Source organism: Balaenoptera physalus (assembly GCF_965194825.1).
Source record: "Balaenoptera physalus genome assembly, chromosome: 8".
NCBI classification, from domain to species: Eukaryota; Metazoa; Chordata; class Mammalia; order Artiodactyla; family Balaenopteridae; genus Balaenoptera; species Balaenoptera physalus.
The window spans coordinates 17,870,513-17,894,394 of NC_138887.1; the positions used below are offsets into that span (position 1 = coordinate 17,870,513).

Sequence of the window (23,882 nt, forward strand, 5' to 3'; positions counted from 1 at the left end):
CCCTGGCTTTGTTAATAAAGGCTTTTTTGTGCAACATGCTGCTTAGGTTGGCTCCTGATGTTTAAACGCAAGATTTTGGTAGTCCCAAGTTACTCACAGAATTGCTGTGAATTTACAGCCAAAGAGCTTGATCCAGGATCATCAAAGTTAAAACTATGAACAGAATCGTGAGAAGTATTGTCAGCTTCATTCCATCAGTCCTCAGGGAGCACCCACACCAATGAGAACTGAGCGTAGCTCTTGCTTTCTGCTGTGCTAGTGGGTTTCAGAAATACATGTTGTGTATTTAAGAATAGACAGTAGACTATGATTCAGCCGTGAAAAGGAATGAAGTACTGATGCATACTACGACATAGATTAAAACATTATGCTAAATAAAAGAAGTCATGCACAAAAGGCCACATATTATATGATTGTATTTGTATGAAATGTCCCAAATACGGAAACCTATAGAGACAAAGTAGATTAGTGGTTGCTAGGAGCCGCAGATCTAGGGAATGGGGTCAGTAGGTGTAGGGTTTCTTTTGGAGGTGAGAGAAATGTTCTGGAATTAGATAGTGGTGACAGTTGCATAACATTGTGAATATACTAAAGACCACTGAATTGTACACTTTATAATGGTTAAAATGATAACCTTTTTGTTATGTTAATTTTAGCTCAACTTAAAAAAAAAAAAAAAAAGAACAGAGCTGTCTTTCATGGCTCTTGGGCATCAGTCTCCATAAGCTCTCTCCAGAGCTGCCAAGTTGCTTATCTGATTCCTTCTTTCCTCCTGACTCTTAAATATTCCATTCGTCTCTACAACAGTAGTTACTGACCAAAGAGGGGTTCTGTCCTCCTGTTCCTCCCTCTGTTCATCTCCATCCTCTCCTGCCTGGACTCCAGGATACTGTTTCTGGATTAATTTATGCCCTGTGGCTCTACCATTGTCCCCATATATCTGAAGTCAAGGATGTGGTGCCCTTTTTCTCCTGGATCTGCTGCCTCTGAGCAGCTGGCCCAAGCTGGTATCGACCCACTTTACACCTTTTTGGTACTCGGGTTGGATAGGGCATTCGGGGCCAGGAGAGAGGGTAAAGGAGTATGAGTTTTGCCCACTTCTCAGGCTAGCTTCCTACATTTTATAATAATTAATGGGATAATGACAAATGATTTTTCCTCAAGAAATTTGGTCAGGCTGTTTCTGCTCATATTGAACCAGGAAACAAATAAGACTGATTGATAGTGCATCAAGGAATTGATTGTCTTCAGGGAGTATGGGGAAATTTTCAGCAAGGAAACAAGAATTCTCTGAGGTGAAATGGCAAACTGGTATTATATCGGTGGATTTTAAACAGTTTAACTCAGTAACAGCATATTTTTAACAAGGGAGTAAGTTGAAATTTCCCCACTAATTTTTCACGTAATGTTGGAAACTCAGAGGCTGCAGAGCAGGGGCCCACACCTCTGTGGGGCTGCTTCCGTGATTAGCTGCTCTGGGTTGATAGACCAGGCACTTTGGGGCGGAACAGCCTCTCGTGCAGGCCCCGGGCCCAGGAGCCACAGCCACATCCTCCCGACCCCTGTATTTCCAGGCAGAGCTGGAACATGGCTCCTCACAACAAGAGCCAGCCGGAATGCGCTTAAGGACCAAGGCTGAAAAACACTGCACAGTCCAGTGTAGTAAAGAGAGAAGTGTATTCAACAAAGTGAAGCACAAACGCTCTTTGTTCTGGTAGTTCTCAGCGTAGATGTCTTTTCAGAGGAAGTCTGAATTCAGAAAAACTTAAAACGACTTTCTTAGGCACAGTGATACACTGTGCAGCATTATTTGTAATTTTGAAAAACTGTAAACAACCCAGGTGACCCAAACTGGAACATCTTAAATGAATGGCTAAATAAGTAAATTCCAATTGATGAATTATTTTTGACCATATTAGATTATTTGTAATTTTTAAAAAGGCTCTTTATTAAAGGAAAGGGCGAAGTGTGAAAGTCTCAGATGAAAAGCCAATGTCCTGTTTAATGGTGAAATACTAGAGCATTTTATTAGAGCCGGGAACAAAGTAAATAAAGATGACCACACTATTACCACTATTTATCATTGTTCTAGGCATACTGTAATACAAAAAACAAAATTAAGAAATAAATGGTGTAAAAATTAGAAGGGAGGAGGCCAAATTGCAGTTTTTGTTACTGATATATTATTGTTTCTACGCAAGGAGTTGACTGAAAGTTATACAAGATAGGAAAGATATGTACAAAAATCAATATTCAGATGATAGCCAGTTAGAAATTATAGTGGAAAAAACTCTTTTACACAGAAAAAGTTTAAAAGAAAAGAAGAGAACATACCTAGAAACAAAGATTTTTGTAAAGTATAAGATCTCTATCTATGAAGAAACTTTGAAATGCTATTGATCGATGTAAAAGGACTTGAATAAATGAATGCTATAACCTGTTCTTGGATACATATAAATGTTATTTAATGAATAAATGTATACATTTATGCTGATACTAATGAAAATACCAATAGAATGTTTCAGTGTAATCAAGCTGATCATAATGTGGGAAAGACACAGAACTAGCCATAAAAATTCTGGAAAAAGTGACTAATAAAGGGGTATTAGCCTCAGTATATATATATGAAATAGCTATAAAAATAAAAAATATATGTATAAATACATACATATTTTCATTTTTAAAATGTTTTTATTGAAGCATTCTCATGATGATTTCTGCTGTGGGGTAAATTGTACACTTAGACTAGTAAAACCTTTTAACTACACTTTCCACCCTAAGATATTTCTGGATTTATAGTAATCAATTTCTCTAACTTACCACCTGTTTTTATTTTTTTTAATTTATTTTTATTGAAGTATAGTTGATTTACATTGTTTCAGGTGTGCAACAAAGTCAGTTTTATACTTTTATATATATATGTATATACATGCACAGACACACACACACACACACATATATTCTTTTTCAGATTCTTTCCCATTATTGGTTTTTACAAGATACTGAATATAGTTCCCTGTACTAAACAGTACATCCTTGTTTATTTTATATATAGTAGTGTGTGTATGTTAATCTCACATTCCCAGTTTATTCCTCCCTTCCCCCTTTCCCCTGTGGTAACCATAAGTTTGTTTTCTATGTCTGTGAGTCTGTATCTGTTTTGTAAATAAGTTCATTTGTATATATTTTTTTTACCACATATAAGTAAAAGCATATAATATTTGTCTTTGTCTGACTTACTTCACTTGGTATGATAATCTCCAGGTCCATCCGTGTTGCTGCAAATGGCATTATTTCGTTCTTTCTTATGGCTGAGTAATACTCTATTGTATGTGTGTACCACATCTTTTGTAGCCATTCATCTTTCAATAGACATTTAGGTTGTTTCCATGTCTTGACTCTTGTAAATAGTGCTGCTATGAACATTGGGGTGCATGTATCTTTTTTTGTTTTTTTAATAAATTTATTTATTTATTTTTGACTGCGTTGGGTCTCCGTTGCTGTGCATGGGCTTTCTCTAGTTGCAGCGAGCAGGGCCTACTCTTCATTCCGGTGCGCGGGCTTCTTTTTGCGGTGGCTTCTCTTGTTGCGGAGCACGGGCTCTAGGCTTGCAGGCTCAGTAGTTGTGGCTCATGGGCTCTAGAGCGCAGGCTCAGTAGTCGTGGCGCACGGGCTTAGTTGCTCCACGGCATGTGGGATCTTCCCGGACCAGGGCTCGAACCCGCGTCCCCTGCATTGGTAGGCGGATTCTTAACCACTGCGCCACCAGGGAAGCCCGCATGCATCTTTTTAAATTAGAGTTTTCATCTTTTCTGGGTATATGCCCAGGAGTGAGATTGCTAGATAGTATGGCAACTCTATTTTTAGTTTTTTAAGGAACCTCCATACTCTTCTCCATAGTGACTGTTACCAATTTACATTCCCACCAACAGTGTAGGAGGGTTCCCTTTTCTCTACACCCTCTCCAGCATTTGTTATTTGTAGGCTTTTTAATGGTCATTCTGACTGGTGCGAAGTGGTACCTCACTGTAGTTTTGATTTGCATGTCTCTTAATAATTAGCAATATTGAGCATCTTTTCACGTGCCTGTTGGCCATCTGTATGTCTTTTTTGGAGAAATGTCTGTTTAGGTCTTCTGCCCATTTTTTGATTGGTTTTTTTTTTTTTGATAATGAGCTGTATAAACTGTTTGTATATTTTGCAAATTAAGCCCTTGTTGGTTGCGTCATTTGCAAATATTTTCTTCCAGTCTGTCTGTTGTCTTTTTGTTTTGTTTATGATTTCCTTTGCCGTGCAGAAGCGTTTATGTTTAATTAGATCCCATTTGTTTATTTTTGCTTTTGTTTCCATTACTCTAGGAGATGGACACAAGAAAATAGTGCTATGATTTATGTCAAAGCATGTTCTTTTAAAATAATTAATTAATTTATTTATTTATGGCTGCGTTGGGTCTTTGTTGCTGCACGCAGGCTTTCTTTAGTTGTGGCAAGCGGGGCCTAGTCTTTGTTCTGTTGCGCGGGCTTCTCATTGTGGTGGCTTCTCTTGTTGCGGAGCATGGGCTCTAGGCGCACGGGCTTCAGTAGTTGTGGTGCGAGGGCTCCATAGTTGTGGCTTGTGGGCTCTAGAGTGCAGGCTCAGTAGTTGTGGCGCACGGGCTTAGTTGCTCCGCAACATGTGGGATCTTCCCGGACCAGGGCTCAAACCCGTGTCCCCTGCGTTGGCAGGTGGATTCTTAACCAGTGTGCCACCAGGGAAGCCCAAAGCATGTTCTGCCTATATTTTCTTCTAGGGGTTTTATAGTATCTGGTCTTACATTTAGGTCTTTAATCCATTTTGAGTTTACTTTTGTTTATGGTGTTAGAGAATGTTCTAATTTCATTCTTTTACGTGTAGCTGTCCAGCCTCAGTATATTTTAAAGCATATTATAGAAGTATAGTAGGGACTTCCCTGGCAGTCCATTGGTTAAGTCTCCACGCTCCCAAGGCAGGGGGCACGGGTTCGATCCCTGGTCAGGGAACGAAGATCCCACATGCTGCATGGCATGGCCAAAAAAGTATAGCAGTTAAAGCAATATGATACTGGCACATAAACGGGTAGCATTAGAATAATTACAGACCCAGATATATCCACAGAGTTAGTGTGTAGCAAGTAGCATTTAAAATCAGCAAAGAAGAGTGTTGGTTTTTTTGTTTGTTTGTTTGTTTTTTAATTTATTTGGTTGCGCCGGTTCTTAGTTGCAGCAGGTGGGCTCCTTAGTTGTGGCATGCGAACTCTTAGTTGCGGCATGCATGTGGGATGTAGTTCCCTGACCAGGGATCAAACCCTGGCCCCCTGCATTGGGAGCGTGGAGTCTTAACCACTGCGCCACCAGGGAAGTCCCAAAGGAAAGTTTTGAGTCAGGGAATTTGTTGAAATAACTGAGTAACCACCTGAAAAAAAAAAAAAATGAAATTGGCTCCTTACCTGAGTTTTTATGTCTTCACTGGAAGAGACAAGGCTTTGCCAAATATTAACAAAGCCATTTGAAAGGCGGCATCAGCCACAGTGTCCCTGCGAAGGTAGATGGGTAGAGAGAGATATATGATATTACGGATGGATGTAATATGAATATTTATCTTTTGTAGCCAGGTCCTTGGTGTAGTATTTATACTCCTCAATCTACCTTTTAAAAAAAGACAAAAAGCCGAAAGATATGTGTATGCTGATAATTTAAAATGCAGAACCAAAGCCACTGAGCAGCAGCTGATACTGTTACTGACTTGTGTGTGAACAGCTTTCCCCTCTTCTTTCCTTAACCTCCTTGTTGCCTAGGACGAAGAGAGTCCATAATTCAAAGCAGAGGGGGAGAACTTGACCTCCTCCCAATCCTCTCTAAATGAGCCACTTTGGGCATCAGTAGTTGACTGGGGAGAGTAAACAGAAACTGCCAGTCAAAGCCCCTGGGACTCCAGTGCCCAGAGTTCTTTTCTTCTTTGCCACAACCATTGTAGACTTTAAAAGACCAGTAGTCAAGATTAGTGTGTTACAGCGGTCAGAATGGCCATCATCAAAAAATCTATAAACAATAAATGCTGGAGAGGGTGTGGAGAAAAGGGAACCCTCTTGCACTGTTGGTGGGAATGTAAATTGATACAGCCACTATGGAGAACAGTATGGAGGTTCCTTAAAAAACTAAAAATAGAACTACCATACGACCCAGCAATCCCACTGCTGGGCATATACCCTGAGAAAACCATAATTCAAAAAGAGTCATGTACCAAAATGTTCATTGCAGCTCTATTTACAATAGCCAGGACATGGAAGCAACCTAAGTGTCCATCATCGGATGAATGGATAAAGAAGATGTGGCACATATATACAATGGAATATTACTCAGCCATAAAAAGAAATGAAATGGAGGTATTTGTAGTGAGGTGGATGGAGTTAGAGTCTGTCATACAGAGTGAAGTAAGTCAGAAAGAGAAAAACAAATACAGTATGCTAACACATATATATGGAATCTAAGGGAAAAAAAAAAGGTCATGAAGAACCTAGTGGCAAGACGGGAATAAAGACACAGACCTACTAGAGAATGGACTTGAGGATATGGGGAGGGGGAGGGGTGAGATGTGACAGGGTGAGAGAGTGGCATGGACATATATACACTACCAAATGTAAAAGAGATAGCTAGTGGGAAGCAGCCGCATAGCACAGGGAGATCAGCTCGGTGCTTTGTGACCACCTAGAGGGGTGGGATAGGGAGGGTGGGAGGGAGGGAGATGCAAGAGGGAAGAGATGTGGGAACATATGTATATGTATAACTGATTCACTTTGTTATAAAGCAGAAACTAACACACCATTGTAAAGCAATTATACTCCAATAAAGATGTTTAAAAAAAAAAAAAAAAGATTAGTGTGTTAGGGACTGCATGGAGGCCAGCACTGCTGTAAATGAGACATGACGAAAAGTACGTCACTACTGTTGGCCAGAAGGAAACAAAAAGAAAAGTACCCTTTTTACTCTAAAACAACAACAACTGGGGCTTCCCTGGTGGTGCAGTGGTTAGGAGTGCGCCTGCCAATGCAGGGTACACGGGTTTGAGCCCTGGTCCGGGAGGATCCCACATGCCGCGGAGCAGCTAGGCCCGTGAGCCACAACTACTGAGCTCGTGCGCCTAGAGCCCATGCTGCGTGACGGTAGAGGCCACCGCAACCAAGAGTAGCCCCGCTCACCGCAATTGGAGAAGGCCTGTGCACAGCAACGAGGACCCAACGCAGCCAAAAAATAAATAAATGAATAAATTCATAAAAAACAACAACAACTGCAAAAGTACTCTACTTATACCTGGGGATACTATTTTAAAAAAATAATCTCTGGGGCTTCCCTGGTGGCGTAGTGGTTGGGAGTCCACCTGCCAATGCAGGGGACACGGGTTCGAGCCCTGGTCTGGGAAGATCCCACATGCCGCGGAGCGACTAAACCCGTGCGCCACAACTACTGAGCCTGTGCTCTAGAGCCCGCGAGCCACAGCTACTGAGCCCGCGGGCCGCAACTACTGAAGCCCATGTGCCCAGAGCCCGTGCTCCGCAGCGGGAGAGGCCACCGCAATGAGAAGCCCACGCACCGTAACGAAGAGTGGCCCCCGCTCCCTGCAACTAGAGAAAGCCCGCACACAGCAACGGAGACCCAACACAGCCAAAAATAAATTAAATAAAATAAATTAAAAAAATAAAAATAATCTCTGACTAGGGACACCCTTCCTAAATAGACTTAAATCCCAGAGCTATTAAAAAAAAATTCAGCTAACTAAAATGCAACTAACTAAATTTCAACTAACTGAAATTCAACAGACTCAAAGACTTAGAGAATGAACTTACGGTTACCGGGGCGGGGGGTGCGGTGTAGGGGGGAGGGATAGTTAGGGAGTTTGGGATTGACATGTACACACTGCTGTATTTGAAATGGATAACCAGGGCTTCCCCGGTGGCGCAGTGGTTAAGAATCCGCCTGCCAGTGCAGGGTACACGGGTTCAAGCCCTGGTCCGGGGAGATCCCACATGCCGCGGAGCAACTAAGCCCGTGCGCCACTACTACTGAGCCTGTGCTCTAGAGCCCGTGCTCCGCAACAAGAGAAGCCACCACAGTGAGAAGCCCGCGCACTGCAACAAAGAGTAGTCCCCACTCTCTGCAACAAGAGAAAGCCCACACGCAACAATGAAGACCCAACACAGCCAAAAATAAATAAATAAATAAAATTTTTAAAAAAGGTCAAAATAAAAATTAAAAAAAAAAGAAGATAACCAACTAGGACCTACTGTATAGCACAGAAAACTCTGCTCAATATTATCTAACAACCTAAATGGGAAAATGAGAAAAAATTTTTTTACTGTACAGTCCTATTTGTAGAAGAATGCCAACTAATATAGGAGGAATGGTGGGTATAGAAAAACAGTCTTTCGCAGTCAACACAGTAATATTTGCCTCAGCCAACAATTACCCTTGGGGGACTTCCCTGGTGGTCCAGTGGTTAAGACTCTGTGCTTCCAATGCAGGCAGTGCGTGTTCCATCCCTGGGCCGGGAGCTGGGATCCCACATGCTGCACAGCGAAAAAAAAATAATAAAAAATTATCCTCGGGTACCTAAACAGGTGGATGAAAGACTATGGGGGAACAGGATAGTTACAGAATTTTTAAAATGTCACCCCACAGCTTACCAACTAAAAAAGGGAAAGGAGAGAGAGGTACCGTTTCGCTGCGATACACTGAAAAAGACACAGCATCACCTACGTGTTATTCCCACCAAAATGTGGGCATCTTACTGTGAGGAAACAATGATTGTCCTGGTTCTTGATTAGATCCTGAATTTAAGGAGGTTTTTAAAAAAATCTAAGTGATGTTATTGGGGGAATTGGGTGAATTTGGATGTGGACTGCTCATCAGTGGCCTTGAATTCACATAGGCTTCGTGAGGGTGACCGGTGGTTAGAAACGTGGGAGACTCTGCTGTGCTTAGGAGACACACACTGCAGTCACTTTAGGGGTGAGGTGTCCCTAGGTCTGCAGCTCACTCTCACATGGTTTAGAAAAATACATAGGTTTTACCTGCATGTGTGTATGTATGCGCGTATGTGTAATGTGTGGGTGTTCATATATCTAGAAATATATGTAAAGTAAATCTGGGAAATTGTTAGCAATTGGTAAATCTACAGGTGAGGTATAAGACTGTTCGTTATAGTGTTGCCAATTTTCTCCAGTTTGATTTTTTTAACATGAAGTTGGGAAATTTTCTGAAGTGTAAAATATTATGAATAAACTCACAAAATGGGAGATAATATTTGCAAGCTATGTGGTAAAGGGTAGATTTCCTTAATATATGAAAACAGAAGAATATTAACAGTCCAACAGAAAAATAAGTAATAGGACGAACAGGTACTTCACAGTCAAGATAATGAAGAAATGTTTAGTTTCTCTCATAGTAAGAAGCATTCAGATAAAAATCAAAATAGTATTTTTTTAAAATAAATTTATTTATTTATTTTTGGCTGCGTTGGGTCTTCGTTGCTGCGCGGGCTTTCTCTGGTTGTGGTGAGCGGGGGGCTACTCTTCGTCATGGTGCGCGGGCTTCAGTAGTTGTGGCACGTGGGCTCAGTAGTTGTGGTTCCCGGGCTCTAGAGAGCAGGCTCAGTAGTTGTGGCTCACAGGCTTAGTTGCTCTGCGGCATGTGGGATCTTCCCAGACCAGGGCTCGAACCTGTGTCCCCTGCATTGACAGGCGGATTCTTAACGACTGCGCCACTAGGGAAGCCCCAAGATAGCGTTTTTAACTTATCAGCCTGACAGAGCTCAAAAAGGTTTATAACATGCTGTGTGAGGAGACACAGGCATGAAGAAGTAGGTACTTACATATTAATGGTGTGAGTGTGAATTGGTGTAACTTTTTTGGAGGGCAATAGGGGTTAAAATTTAAAATCCCTGCCTTCTAATTCTAGGGGCTTAATCCGAATCATTCACCTCTGTAGATGCACCAAGAAGTCTATACGAGGGAATGTGTTATAGAATGGATTGTAATAGCAGAAGATGGGTAGCAATTTAAATGCCCATCACAGGGGACTAAAGGTCCGAGAAAGGCTCCAGGCAGCACTGCAGCCATTCTTTGAAGCTGTACACGGAGTGAGGCAGCTCCAGAAGGGCTGTATGGATAAGGCACGTCTCTAATATGCATTTTTTCAGTGAATATAAGCAAGATACTGAACAATTGATAATGTAACAAAAATTGTTTTTTAAAAGGGAAGATCTGGGTGCTAGTTACATGGTTGTGTTCACTTTGTGAAACTCCGTGAAGCAGAACACTTACGATCTGCGTACTTTTCTGTATGTATAACATATGTATTAAAAGCTTACAAAGAAATTCCAAAAAGAGAGAAGACAATAGGTGTATCTATGTGTACAGAAAATGTTACTAGAAGAATAGACAAGAAACTTTTAATGTTGGCTGCCAGTGGGGAGGGGTATTGAGGGATAGAGATAGAACAGAGGCCTTTTAGTACTGTATTTTTTTCTATGTGTATTACTATTAAAGAAGTTAAGAAGTTTTTCATGAAAATTTTATAATGCCATTTAAATTATAGCAGGAGGGTACAGATTATGGTAGGATTCTGACTACATATATATAGTCAGATAAAGATAAATATATAAATATATCTGACATGAGTTTAAGAAAGAAAGAATGGGAGGAAATTCAAAGTTAGATATTAACATTTTTTTTTCAGGTGATGAAACTGAATTTTTTTTTTCTTACTCTGTACCTTTCTGTATTTTTCCAAGTTTTCTGTAGTGAGTTTACAGTATTTTTCTGAGGGACAAAAATGAAAATATAACTTTTTTAATGCTTAATAACTATCTTTTTACCTGTAGGGATTGCTCTCTGCTCCCTTTCTCGCCCCTCTCCCCTCACAAAAACTAGAAAATTTCACAGATGATACTGTTCCATTATCAGTATGTAAGTAACATAAGGCTCTAAGAATATAAAGATGGCCCAGGTTACATCATTCCAATAGGAACAGGTGTCCTCATGCTGGAGGAACATTCCAGAGGCAAATGAAAGGTAGGCTTACCCCACCAGCTGCGGTGCCTTTCTTTTCCATCGTCATAGTGTGTAGTCTGATTTCAAGCTGCAGTTTTCTGTAGTAAAGTGTCCTAGACCATTTCAGCCAGGCGATAGCTCATGACCCTCTTTCTGTTCCTTTTTTTATTTCGTATTTTTTAGAATAACTGCGCAAAGACTTGCCCACTTGAATAAGTGCTTGATGAACTTTAAGCTAGGGAATTTCAGCTATCAGAAAAACCCTCTGAAATTGGGAGAGCTTCAAGGGAATCACTTCACTGTTGTCCTCAGGTAAAGAGCTGCGGGTATGAATGCAGACCAGAGAGGGTCTTGCCGTGTCACCTTGAGTCTGTTCAGAACAGTCGTTAATCCCAGTGAGCTGGTGCTGATGCCCGTGGCAGCCCGGGAAGGCGGGGTGGGGCCCGATGAGGCTGGGAGAGCAAACACAGCTGCAGTGTTTGTACCAACACGCCCACCCCTCTAAAAACTCAGCACCACCTTTGGAAAGAAGCCATCTCCTTGAAATACAAAAGATGGCCTATGATTCCACTTATATTCGGTACCTAGAATAGGCAAATTCATAGACGTAGGACGTAGAATAAAAGTTACCTGGGGTATAAGGTGCGGGCGGGGAGATGGAGAGTTACTGTTTAATAGATTCGGAGTTTCCATTTGAGAAGATGAAAAAGTTCAGGAAGTAGATAGTGGTAAAGGTTGCACAGCATTGTGAAGGTACTTAATGCTGCTGTATTGCATACTTAGAAATGGCTAAAAAGGTAAATTTAGTGTTGTGTATATGTCACAATTTTTTAAAAAGACAGCATCCACAAGAGGTAGAGAGAAAGCTGCAGGGGGCAAGGGAAAGGCACAGAAGCCAAGCTATGTCACTTGTGATATGCATCCCTGAATGTGTTTGCCTGTAAATTTTTTTCTCTGGGTAATTTGGGCCCCTACAGAAATATTACTGGAACTGACGACCAAGTGGAACAAGCCATGAACTCTCTGAAGGAGATTGGATTTATTAACTACTATGGAATGCAAAGGTTTGGAACCACAGCTGTCCCCACATATCAAGTTGGAAGGTTTGTATTTAATTTCTTAACTTTCGTGTAAAAGAGCTCTCTCCTTTAAAAAAAGAAGCAGGATGTTTTTTGTTGGTGGTGTTTTTAATTATTTCTAGATTTCCTAGAAAAAATGGAAATCTGGGCCAAACGAAGCAGTGTGTCTCATCCTTTTGGATGACCAGCTGATCCACAGCCGCCTCCTAAGTTTTGTTCTGTTTTATGATAATACATGCACAAGGTGAAAAAATAAATCAGAGTTCAAAAAGATATAACTTGAAAAGTAAAGTTTTTCTCTCACCCCTGATAGCCCATCCAGGGATTCTGTTTTATTTTCTTTTTTACAGGTAAATCTTGGCTCAGTAAGTGACCCAACAGTAGCAGTTGGGTAACTCAGACCCAAAGTAGCCTGAAGGAGATGGTGTAGTTTATGATCTCTGTTAACAAGTGCTTCCTAGTTTCTTAAACTTGTACCTGCCCTTCCCCCATCCTTTAAAGAAAGTGGTATAGGACGCAATTAGCAAGTAAAATTTATTTTAAGAACTCTCTGATTAGCTTTGAGATAACAGGAAATCCCTCTAGGGCGAGCTAAGGTGGGAATCCCATCAATAAATACTTGGGTTTATAAACTTACTTATGCTATCCTGCTGTCCAGCAGAGACTGTGTTACCTAAATAATTATTCACGTGGCAGTTAGAACTGTGGAAATCTGAGTTGGAAGTGATCTGAGAGGTTATTTAGTTCATGTTCTTCCTGGTGCTTCAAACCCTTTATTTTAGCAAAGATGAAATCTCGGCTTAGGGAGCCTGCCCAAGCTCACTAGTTGGTCAGGTGCAGTCCTGAGAATAGAGGCGCTCTTCTTGAATCAGTCCATGGTTCAGCAGCTGACTCCATGAAGTTGCATTTGTTCATGCATCTTTAAGAGCACAAAATGAAAAATATCATGTAGTATTTCCTCTACCTCTTTGAGGCAGTGTTGTGAGGGTTAAAAGCTCAGGCAGAAGGGGGGAATTCCCTGGCGGTCCAGTGGTTAGGACTGTGCGCTTTCACTGCCTAGGGCCTGGGTTCAGTCCCTGGTCGGGGAACTAAGATCCCGCAAGCCTTGGGGTTCAGCCAAAAAAAAAAAAGCAAAACAAAACAAAACCCCTCAGGCATTGAAGTCAGATTTCAGTTCTGAGCCTCACATTAGTCATCTGTGAAATGGAAAGGATAACACCAACCTCACAGGGGTGGTGAAAATGAAGTAAGATGAAGTCTATGCAATACCTGTTTCTATGCCTAGCAGATAGGAAGTGCTCAATAAATGGAAAGTAATATATTAAAATTAGAACATACTAACCAGAGAAAAAAATTGTTGCCAGGAAGAAAACTGTAATAAATAATAATCACTATTATTAGATAATAAAAGATAATATTTTCAGTCTTGCTAATGTTCAGAGGACATTGATAATGAAGATGCTGATTGTCCTGTGAGACAGAATATTTAAGAGAAGGCTGTATCACCCTTTGACTTTGTAGCTAATTCGGCAGAACAGCAGCCATGGGACCCTGTAAATTTTGCACTCCAAAGATAATGTAAAATAGCTAATGAAAATGACATCAGATTTATTCAGGACCAAAATTGCATTAACATGCCCAAGTATAAAGTCAGTATATAATCCATTCAGAATTCCTAACCAACAATTTTTATGACACAAGAATGTTTCCTAGCTTCAGAGTAGCCCACTGTTAACCACCACAGGACCACCTAAAGAAAAAACCCTCAGTTTATAGTTTAAAGGTGGAAGAGTGACTTGAATCCAAAATATTTAAAGAACTATTACGACTCAGAAACAAAAAGACAAATAACCTAAAAATGGTCAAAGAATCTGAGTAGACATTTCTCCATAGAACATAGACTAATGGCCAATAAGCACATAAAAAGATGCTTGACATCACTAAGGAATCACTAATCACTGGGAAAAAGCAGTTCAAAACCACAATGAGATACTACTTCACACCCAGTACAATGGCTAAAATCAGAAAGACAGACAATAAATAAGTATGGGTGGGGGACTTCCTTGGTGGTATAGTGGTTAAGAATCCACCTGCCGGGCTTCCCTGGTGGCGCAGTGGTTAGGAGTCCACCTGCCAATGCAGGGGACTTGGGTTCGAGCTCTGGTCCGGGAGGATCCCACATGCCGTGGAGCAACTAAGCCTGTGCGCCACAGCTACTGAGCCTGCACTCTAGAGCCCGTGCTCCACAACAAGAGAAGCCACCGCAATGAGAAGCCCACGCACCACAAAGAAGAGTAGCCCCCGCTTGCCGCAACTAGAGAAAGCCCGTGTGCAGCAACGAAGACCCAACACAGCCAAAAATAATAAATAAATAAAATAAATTTATTTTTTAAAAATGTAAAAAAATAAAAAAAGAAGGTGGAAGAAGGAAAGATAATGTCAGAAAGGTAGAAAACATTTTAATGTGTGGTGAGCCAGATAGGATGGCTTGTTATAAACCAAATATATCCATCTTTAATATGGTGATATATACTGAACCTTCACGTGTGTGGTAGTATCTTAAAAGTGTTAAGTCCTGTAGTTAAGAAATTTTAATATATTACACCAGATGTTGGCAGACTTTCTCTGTAAAGGTAAATGTTTAGGCTTTGTGGGCCGTGGAGTGTGTGTAGCAGCTACTCAGCACTGCTGTTAGTGTGAAAGCGGCCAGAAATAGTACATAAATTAAGGATCACGGATGTTTTCCAATAAAACTATTTACAAAATCAAGTGGCCAGCCAGATAAAGGTTTTTGAGCACAGAAGTCTTTTTCCATGAAATCTGGCACACTAGTGCCTAGTCTTGAATTAATACTGTACTCTTTTTGGAAATGTTACTGACGGCCTAGCCAGCTGAATAATGTGTCACTCAGGAGTATATTTAAAGACTGATAGAGCATGGCTTGTTCCAGGACTTCAAGGATGGCCAGCAGTGGGATATCTATTAATCTAATTCATTGCATTAGTAGGTTAAATATCCATATGATCTCATCAGTGGATAAAACTGCATTTTATATAATTTAATACACAGAAATATCTCATATAGATTAACTTAAACATGAAAAATAAAAACCCTAGTTAAGTAGAAAAACAGAAAAATTAATAGAAGGGATTTTTATTTTCTTATGGTAGGGAAGGACTTTCTAAGTATGACTCCAAGAGCAGAAATCTTAACTAGAAAAAATGTTCGGGGGCTTCCCTGGTGGCACAGTGATTAAGAATCCGCCTGCCAATGCAGGAGACACGGGTTCGAGCCCTGGTCCGGGAGGATCCCACATGCTGCGGAGCAACGAAGCCCATGCGCCACAACTACTGAGCCTGCATGCCACAACTACTGAGCCTGCACGCCACAACTACTGAGCCTGCACACCTACAGCCCGTGCTCTGCAGCAGGAGAAGCCACCGCAATGAGAAGCCCATGCACTGCAACGAGGAGTAGCCCCCGCTCGCTGCAACTAAAGAAAGCCCAAGTGCAGCAACGAAGACCAAACGCAGCCAAAAAGAGAAAAACAAATACCGTATGCAGCCAAAAATAAAATTTAAAAAATAAACAAATTTATAAAAAAAAAAAAAGAATCTGGGTAAAAAAAAAAAAATGTTCAGATATGATACACGAAATACAACCTCTGTGTGATAAGAGAGTATAATAAAAGTTAAAGAAAAAACTGCATACACTTAAAGATCAAGCAAGTCTTGAAAACTACACTCTGAAGTGTTAAGAGTGTTTATTTTTTAAAGGTTAGACACCAGGTAACCTTTCTTATGTACTGTTTAATATTAAAGAAGCGTGTATAACTTATAATCAGCAAATGTAAAGATACTTCCATTTTGGCAAGAATAATAGAGAAGGATAAATTGTATTTATTCTGTTTATCTAGGCAAGAAAGTATTTAACATGGGAGACTTTTTTTGAGAAGTTTCAAATAAGTTTTAGTATATAAAGACAACTTTGATTTATACAGATAATACCATGTATAACAGCTTAAAGCATGACTAGGTAGTATTTATACTATAACAGTTTTCTAAAACTGAAATGATATTAAATGTTATGAGTAAACATATTTTTAATTTTCTTCTCAAGTTCTTCTGACATTTACATTTGAAATCTATGTTATTATATTTTTCTGCTTATTTTAAGTTTAATAAAATATATAAAGTTAATATGGTTTTGTTACTCCACAGGCTTGGGCACATAAAATTCACCTTAATGCAAAATTAAGTGAAATAAATTCTGTTTAATTTTAGAGCTATACTACAAAATTCCTGGGCTGAAGTCATGGATTTAATATTGAAACCCCGTTCTGGAGGTGAGAATAAAAATCATCTTAAGAAAAAAAAAAAGAATATATGACTAGGTATTCATGTAATTGCTTTGAAGTATAGGTACAAATTGGGGTCATTATTTCAGAACTTTTAAAACTGTTTTTAAAGTAAAAAGTATAGTTTATGTCTTTTTTTACACAAGTTTTATGTATATATTTGAGATTTATAATTTATATCTTATTTTCAGGTCTTTAGCTCATCTAATTTATTAATTCATAAATGAATACATTCATTTCCTTTTCTCCATGCAGTATTAAATCTCTGAACATATAGGAATCCAAACAGATTTCACTGGTGGTTAATTTGTTAAAGCAAAATGTAATACAGTATAAAAACTTGACAAAAACACACTGAGGATTTTTAAGTTTGAAGAGTTCATTAAAAACTCTAATGTCATACTGTATGGAAAAGGATTTAAGTACTACTTTACAAATCAGCAAAATAATTATGCCCACTTTGGATAATTATTCATTTGCAAGTTAAAAGAGATAAGGTTGTCTAATTTTAGGGAAAGTAACCCATTAAATTTGACAATACAGTAGAAAAAGAGAGGGAAGGAAGAAGGGACTACCAAGGTTTTGTCTGATGTTGAGTCAGCTTGATAATGAACAGTCACTGGCTTTAAGTCCTGGGGTGGTAGCATGTTGAAAGCCATCTAGTTCTGTAAACTTTCTGCCCTTCCCATCTTTTCACTTTCTGATGGTTATTCTCAGGTGACCAAAAGCTCTTCAGAGTACCTCTATTACAAATAGCACTTTCTAGTTTTGTGTTCTCTGTGAAGTGTTTTAAGTTATAGAACTCTGTCTTTTGGATAAATTGTTTAATCACAGCTTTTTTTTCCCCCGCCAGCTGAAAAGGGGTACTTGGTTAAATGCAGGGAGGAATGGGCGAAGACCAAAGACCCAGCCGCTGCCCTCCGAAAACTACCTGTCAAAAGGTGTGTGGAAGGGCAGCTTCTCCGAGGACTTTCAAAATACGGACTGAAGAATATAGTCTCTGCATTTGGCATAGTGAGTGCAATTTGTGAAGTCAGGCACTGACTCGAGGTGGCTCAATGCTTTGAACTTTTTATCTTTAAATATTTTACTAAATTTTGGAAGAACAGAAGGTAAATAAGGATCCTTCGGCGATCTCTGAGAGGGGTGTTGCCTGCGGGATCCGTGCTCAGACCCTGGGTGGTGATAGGGGAGGGTGGTGGGTGCAGGCAGTGGGGCAGTGGTTGTTAACATGCAGGGCACGAGGAAAGCATCCGTGTGGAAAATACCTACAAGGAAGTTTAAATTAAGTATCTTGGTATTTGAGAAATTCAGAACCCATCATAGAGTTCATTTCTTAGTCACCCTCTAGCATCAGAACCGTAACCTGCCTCAGTGAGAGGGTTGCACAGTAAGTGGTCTAAATGACTACATTTTAGTGTGGTTTCTCTGTGGTGATTCAAGACTGGGTAGCATCATGGTAAGTGTAGCCTCTACTGGTGTTTGGGTACTATAATACAGATAGACTAAAGTTTAACTCCTAACTGTAGGTCTTGATTACTCTCCCCCAGATGTACAAAAAAATCAGGATTCCTGCTGCAGGAAGTGAGTTGTCAGTTCAGTCATACAGGCTTTCTCCTTCCAGAGAATTAGAAAGTACTGTTAGCTCTATGATTGAGGTGTAAATTCCTTGAGTTTGAAGTCTGTATCTTTGATTTAGGGTGTAAATTCCAAAGCGCTTGCTTTCTTCACGTGAACGTCTGAACTGTGGGTGCAAAACGGGAGCCGCTGCAGCTGCTGCTGATCATGAACACCCTCTAGTCTGAGGGGTTCCGTCTCTAACGTTGGTGGCCGTGTGTCAGTTACTGTTTCTGTAGGCTGTTAGAAAAATGGGAGATTGAAGTTACGAGTTTCTTGTACTAGGGGCACCACTAAACAAGTGGGATGTCTTGGAAAGTACAGTACTTTTAATGTTCAGAATGTATTTTTTTTTCTCTTGCCTGTTTTTTATTTTTCTCCCGTCAGATACCGAGAAACAATCGCTTAATGTATATTCATAGCTATCAGAGCTATGTGTGGAACAACATGGTGAGCAAGAGGATCGAAGAGTACGGCCTGAACCCTGTCCCAGGGGACCTTGTTCTCAAAGGAGGTAAAAGGGCAGACACCATCCTTGCTCACCCAAACTTGGGTTCAGTTATTTGACACTAGTGCTTAAAATCCAGCCTGGCTGCTGGTTAAGATAGCTGTCTGGTAAGCTTGAAATGGAAAGACATTGTAAGCTCAGACTGACTGGTATAGATCCGTTACATGTAATGAAAAATAGGCATCTGATTTGAAAATATGCACCTGACTCTCTCCAGGCTTTCATTTTCTCAACTAGGATAAGATTTGGACTAAGTGTTGCCTAAGATCCCTTTGCAAACCCTAATCTGGGTCTAGCTAATACTTCTCTACACTTCTGTGTGTATGTCAGCCTCCCTGCTGTTGTTGGCCAGTCTTAAAGAGTTTCTTTAAGTCAACACAAGACTGGAGTGCACTTTACATGGGGCTGTGATATCATAGACATTTAGTGCACACTCCGGGCCTGAAATGTTCATAAGACATGCAAACAGTCCCGTCTGCTGTTGAGCCCTTACTATGTGCCGGGCCTTGTGCTAAGTAAGCCCTTTAGGTGCATCTTCTAGTTTAAAGCTCACAGTATTACTGTGAAGCATTCTCTCTGTTCCTCATCCGAGGTTCAGTCACTTGCCCCAAGGTTCCACAGCTGGTTAAAAAAAAAGAGAAGGCTGGGACTTCCCTGGCAGGCCAGTGGTTAAGACTCTGCGCTTCCACTGCTGGGGACATGGATTCGATCCCCGGTCGGGGAACTTAAGATTCCAAGTGCCGCTCAGTGTGGCCAAAAATAAATAAATAAATAAACATAAATTTTTTAAAAAAATAAAAGAGAGAGAAGTCTGGGAATCAAATCAAGTCTGTTTCCAAAGTCCATGTTCTTCCCCGCTACTTCCTGGAGACAGTCTGCTCATCTGCAGGTGTGCCCAGTCAGTGCACTAAAGCTTTTCATTTGTATAGAAATTTTAATTAATCTTTTCCTGATTTAATTTTTCCTCACCCAATATTGATCACATCTGGTGTATTTTAATGTCCCCTGTGCCACCACATTTCATCCTCTAAATACAGACGGGTTTTTTTTCTCCATTGTTTATGCTTTTAGCAAAATGCATTCATCTGTGATAACTTTCCACATAGTATTTTGTAGTGTTGTCTGATGAGGAAAAAGAAGCTAAAAGCCAGGAGTCCTAAAACGTGAGGGTGCAGCTGAGAAATAGATTATTTTTAGTTTTCTACTTTTTCTGAATCCACGATATTTATTTTTCAGGTAGAATAGAAAAGACAGGCATATATTCCAAATTAATTTCTCTAAGCTTCATGGGGCACTGAACCTGGGCACGCTTGCATTTCTGATTGCTTAGATGTGTAATTTTAGAAGGTTGGGCTCGTGGAAATACTGCCTGTTTTCTTAATTCTTCTTAATTTATCCATTGGTGTATTTTCAGCCACAGCCGCCTGTATTGACGAAGACGATGTTAATAATTACTCCATCCATGATGTGGTAATGCCCTTGCCTGGTTTTGATGTTATCTACCCCCAGCATAAAAGTAAGTTCCCTCTGAGGAAGGGAGTTAAAGTCGGACATAATTAAGCCACTGGCAGCCAGGAGTCGAGAGAGAGGGAAAAAAAAAATCAGTATTTTAAATATGATTTTAGAACCTTAATTTCCATCCAACTTGAAAAAAATGTTTACATTTCAAACATACATAAGCCGTGTTTGCTTATAAAAGTCTCCCTGAAATAGATGTATTCAGATGGATGATTTAAATTAAGAAACCAGGTGGTGGAGGTGGTGGGGATGGTGATAGTGTTGGTATCATTATTCTTGTTGCTGTTATTATTGGCGCTGTTATTTAAAATTTCTGAAATTCACTAATTCTTACTAAGGATGGAAGGGTTTGGAAAGAGTCATTGAGAAAGAGAATGGATAATTCTACTTTAACATTGCTTTTTTTAACCTTTTTCTTTTTTTTTTAAAACCGCGTTAAGTAATATCTGTTCATTGTGTTTTAAGAGTCAATGGGCTCAGAAGTTTATAAACTGGAAACTTAGCATTCCCTACCCTTATTTCCCATTCCCCAGAGGCTGATAAGAATTACTTCTGTACCTTCATGGATGCCATTTTGACAGGGGAATTGGAACTTTTACTGTTGAAGGATTCAGAAATTGAAAAAAAGAAAGCAGCCCTGAGCATGGGACTACCCTAGTGGAACTGACCCTGGAAGTTTACTCCTCACCAGGGCTGGTCTGTCGGAGGTGTTTTCCTGTTAAAACATCTTATCTCTCAAGAGCCCAGAATTAGTTTACTTATCAACATTATATTCCTTGAAATTACAGAATGATTAGGATTAACACCGCTCTTTGATAAGGCAAATACTTATAAAAGAGTTGAGTGGTAGTCTGCCACTTACATGTTGACAAATCAAACTGCTGTGTGAGGTTGGCCTCATGGAGGGAAAAGGACTAGAGAAGAGGAGGGAGAATGAATAAGGGCGGTAGACAAGGGAGGGGTGGCCTGCCTGTGCTGTGTGGATGGCACAGATGGTGCAGCGAGGAACCGGAGACCAGTACCAGGAGGTAGAGAAGGAAGGCACTGAGATGCTTGGAGCCACACTTGCCCTCTTTCTGAGAGAGAAAAAGAAAGCATTCTTTTCTTCTCTCTGGTACCTCTCAAGGTCAGAAAGTTTGGGCTAGTTACTATCAGTTAAAACATAAATTCAGCATAGCCTTTGACAGAGCCGATTGTGGAGACCTCGTGGCCAAGACAGGGGCTCACAGACTGGCTGGGTGGTGGTTCAGGCATGTGGATTCATGACGTAGGCACACTTGGTGTCAGCAGTGCTCAGTTAGGGATCCCTGCTGTCCTCACGAGTGGGTCGTGAGGGAGTCTTTCCTTGACCCTGGTCTAACCAGCGTTTTTTACAAATGACATGAGTAAAGAAATCTGCTTATCATATTTGCAAGTAGTATAACCCAAAATAGTTAATATTAATTTTATGGAAAATAAGTATTTAAAAAAACCTGCAGAGGGCATTTAATAGGGTTAAATGTAAATTCTCATGTGTACGCTCAAAGATCAAGTGTACAGATGGAAAAGGCCAGTTTGGTGGTAGTCTACATAAAAAGTATCCGGTGTTACTATTAACGTAAGCCTGTTACCCAAGGCAGATGAGGGGTCGGTGGGGAGTACAGAAATATCAAAGGAGGGACAGTTAGAGGAACTTGTTGGTCTAGAGGAAATCATGGCTTAAAGGCCCAGTACTTACAAACACATGTGGAAGAGGGCAATTAATCTGTGTTCCAAAGCAGTCGACAGAAGTCACATGAAGACCTATTTCAGCTTGGCACAGAAAAAATTTTCCAATAATTGCATGCCTCACAAAGTAGTAGCTCCTCATAAATGGCCACGTGCAAGCAAAGGCTGGATGACTGTCTCTCTCTGGTGTTACAAAAAAGTTTCTACATCAGGTGCAAGGATGAGCCAGATGGTGTTCCCAGGTCTCTTATTTTTATACATTTATTTATAACTACCTTCTTCTGGAAGGAGTTTGAGGCTCTGTATATGGTCTCTTCCAACTCTGAGTACATATACATTGTAGTTGAGTAACTTCTGATGAAATGGCCTTTTGTAGCCACCTTGGGACCCTTAACCCCAGATACTGTGCCTGGTTGCAAAAATAACCTACAAGTCGGCCAAACCTAAACTGGAGACACCTAGTACTAGTTAGTAAGTCAGTACGTTTTAATTCCAGAGAACAGATTGGATTGTAAATTGAGATGATTAATTTTGTTAAGGTGACAGAATTTACGTTACTCTCTGTAGTTCAAGGTAGCTTGCTGACATGCTGCATTCCAACTGATTTTGTTTTATATTAGTTAGTGAAGCCTACAGGGAAATGCTCACAGCGGACAATCTTGATATTGACAACATGAGACACAAAATTAGAGATTATTCCTTATCAGGGGCCTACCGAAAGATCATTATTCGTCCTCAGAATGTCAGCTGGTGAGTAATAGTCTGGAATGAAATAGAATTGAACTACTAGATTTTAACCTTTTTCATTATATAAATATTTTTCATTGCTTACAGCCTGGCATAAAAGTGTTATTGTTGTTATTAAATACTATTCTCATTACTGCTACTACCTGGTATTTTTCAAATTATCAGGAGATAAATGAATTCAAATATATAGTGAAAGTGGCTAAGTTTACATCTTACTGACATTGCTAAATTATTGAAGAGATGTGCAGAGAATGAACTTTTTCCCTATTCCTAAAAAACTGAGATTTTCAAGTTATCTTGCTCAGAATTAGCTATGAGTTCCACACTGATATGGTTGTTTCATTATCATGTTTCTAGAGAGAAAAAGATACTTGTATTAACCCATTTTAAAATACTTTAATACCTAGTATTATGTAAAGCTTTATTTGATAATTAAAAAAATTAAAGCCTGGACTAGTTGCCCACTGTCAGGAAATTCTCTCTTCCTTCTCTCCATCTTTTCTCCCTTTTCCTCTTCCCTCCTCTTCTCTGGATTGTGGGAAGAGGCTGACAGAGTTGGCCTCCATCTTGCCAGAGAGCAGTTTCTCACAGTAACATGGTGTTGTTAGTGGTGATAACCGCTCTGGAGAAAGTACAGATGCTGTGATTAATTCAATTGCATCTCTGCCAAGTGAAGTTTACTACTTACCAACTACATACAAAAGGAATTTCCATCCTAGGGAAACATTTTTTATTTTTACCATAGGCTGGCATCATCTGTCACCTTGCTATATAGTATTTATATATAAAATATGGCTGTATTCTGTTATTGAATACTCCCACCTAGAATTATTTACACTAGGCCTGTGTGTTTTCCTTGCTAAACAAATGGTGATGAGTAACTTAGTGCCTGTTATGGAAATTCACATTCACACTTTGCTTTATATGTTTCGAAGGGAAGTCGTTGCATATGATGATCCTAAAATTCCACTCTTCAACACAGATGTGGACAACCTAGAAGGGAAACCACCACCAGTGTTTGCTTCTGGTAAGTTTACTCAGCCATCAGTTCTGTGTCAACTTGGAAATGTTTTCTCATACAAAAACATATTTAAAAAAAAAAATCTTATAATGACCACCATCTCCCAACCCACTCTATGATTTCTATTTTGTATTTTGTCATCTTAGTTTTATGATTACAGTTGGAGGTCAGTATTAAAACAGTATTTCCCACTGAAAATGAATGAACATTATAGAAGGTTGTGATATTAGGTTATTGAATATCCTCCCCACTCCCATAGAGAGTTA

At 40.0% G+C, this 23,882-nt stretch overlaps 1 protein-coding gene and 1 long non-coding RNA gene across 4 annotated transcripts in view; one reads left to right on the plus strand and one right to left on the minus strand.

Moving 5' to 3' along the window:
• Positions 1 to 23,882, minus strand: part of LOC309666305 — a 386,060-nt gene that overhangs the window by 199,838 nt on the left and 162,340 nt on the right. The window lies entirely within an intron of this gene.
• PUS7 (pseudouridine synthase 7) overlaps positions 1 to 23,882 on the plus strand; it is a 125,052-nt gene that overhangs the window by 31,249 nt on the left and 69,921 nt on the right. For 2 of the 3 annotated variants that reach the window (XM_082473536.1, XM_082473535.1), the window contains exons 8-14: positions 11,246 to 11,374; positions 12,040 to 12,165; positions 16,425 to 16,486; positions 17,352 to 17,512; positions 18,503 to 18,629; positions 20,038 to 20,139; positions 23,531 to 23,622. In XM_082473536.1, coding sequence (XP_082329662.1) covers positions 11,246 to 11,374; positions 12,040 to 12,165; positions 16,425 to 16,486; positions 17,352 to 17,512; positions 18,503 to 18,629; positions 20,038 to 20,139; positions 23,531 to 23,592 — 769 coding nt within the window. In that variant the 3' untranslated portion in view covers positions 23,593 to 23,622. Of the gene's footprint in view, positions 1 to 11,245; positions 11,375 to 12,039; positions 12,166 to 16,424; positions 16,487 to 17,351; positions 17,513 to 18,502; positions 18,630 to 20,037; positions 20,140 to 22,468; positions 22,599 to 23,530; positions 23,623 to 23,882 lie in introns of all 3 variants that reach the window. The other variant, XM_082473534.1, reaches the window with a different exon arrangement.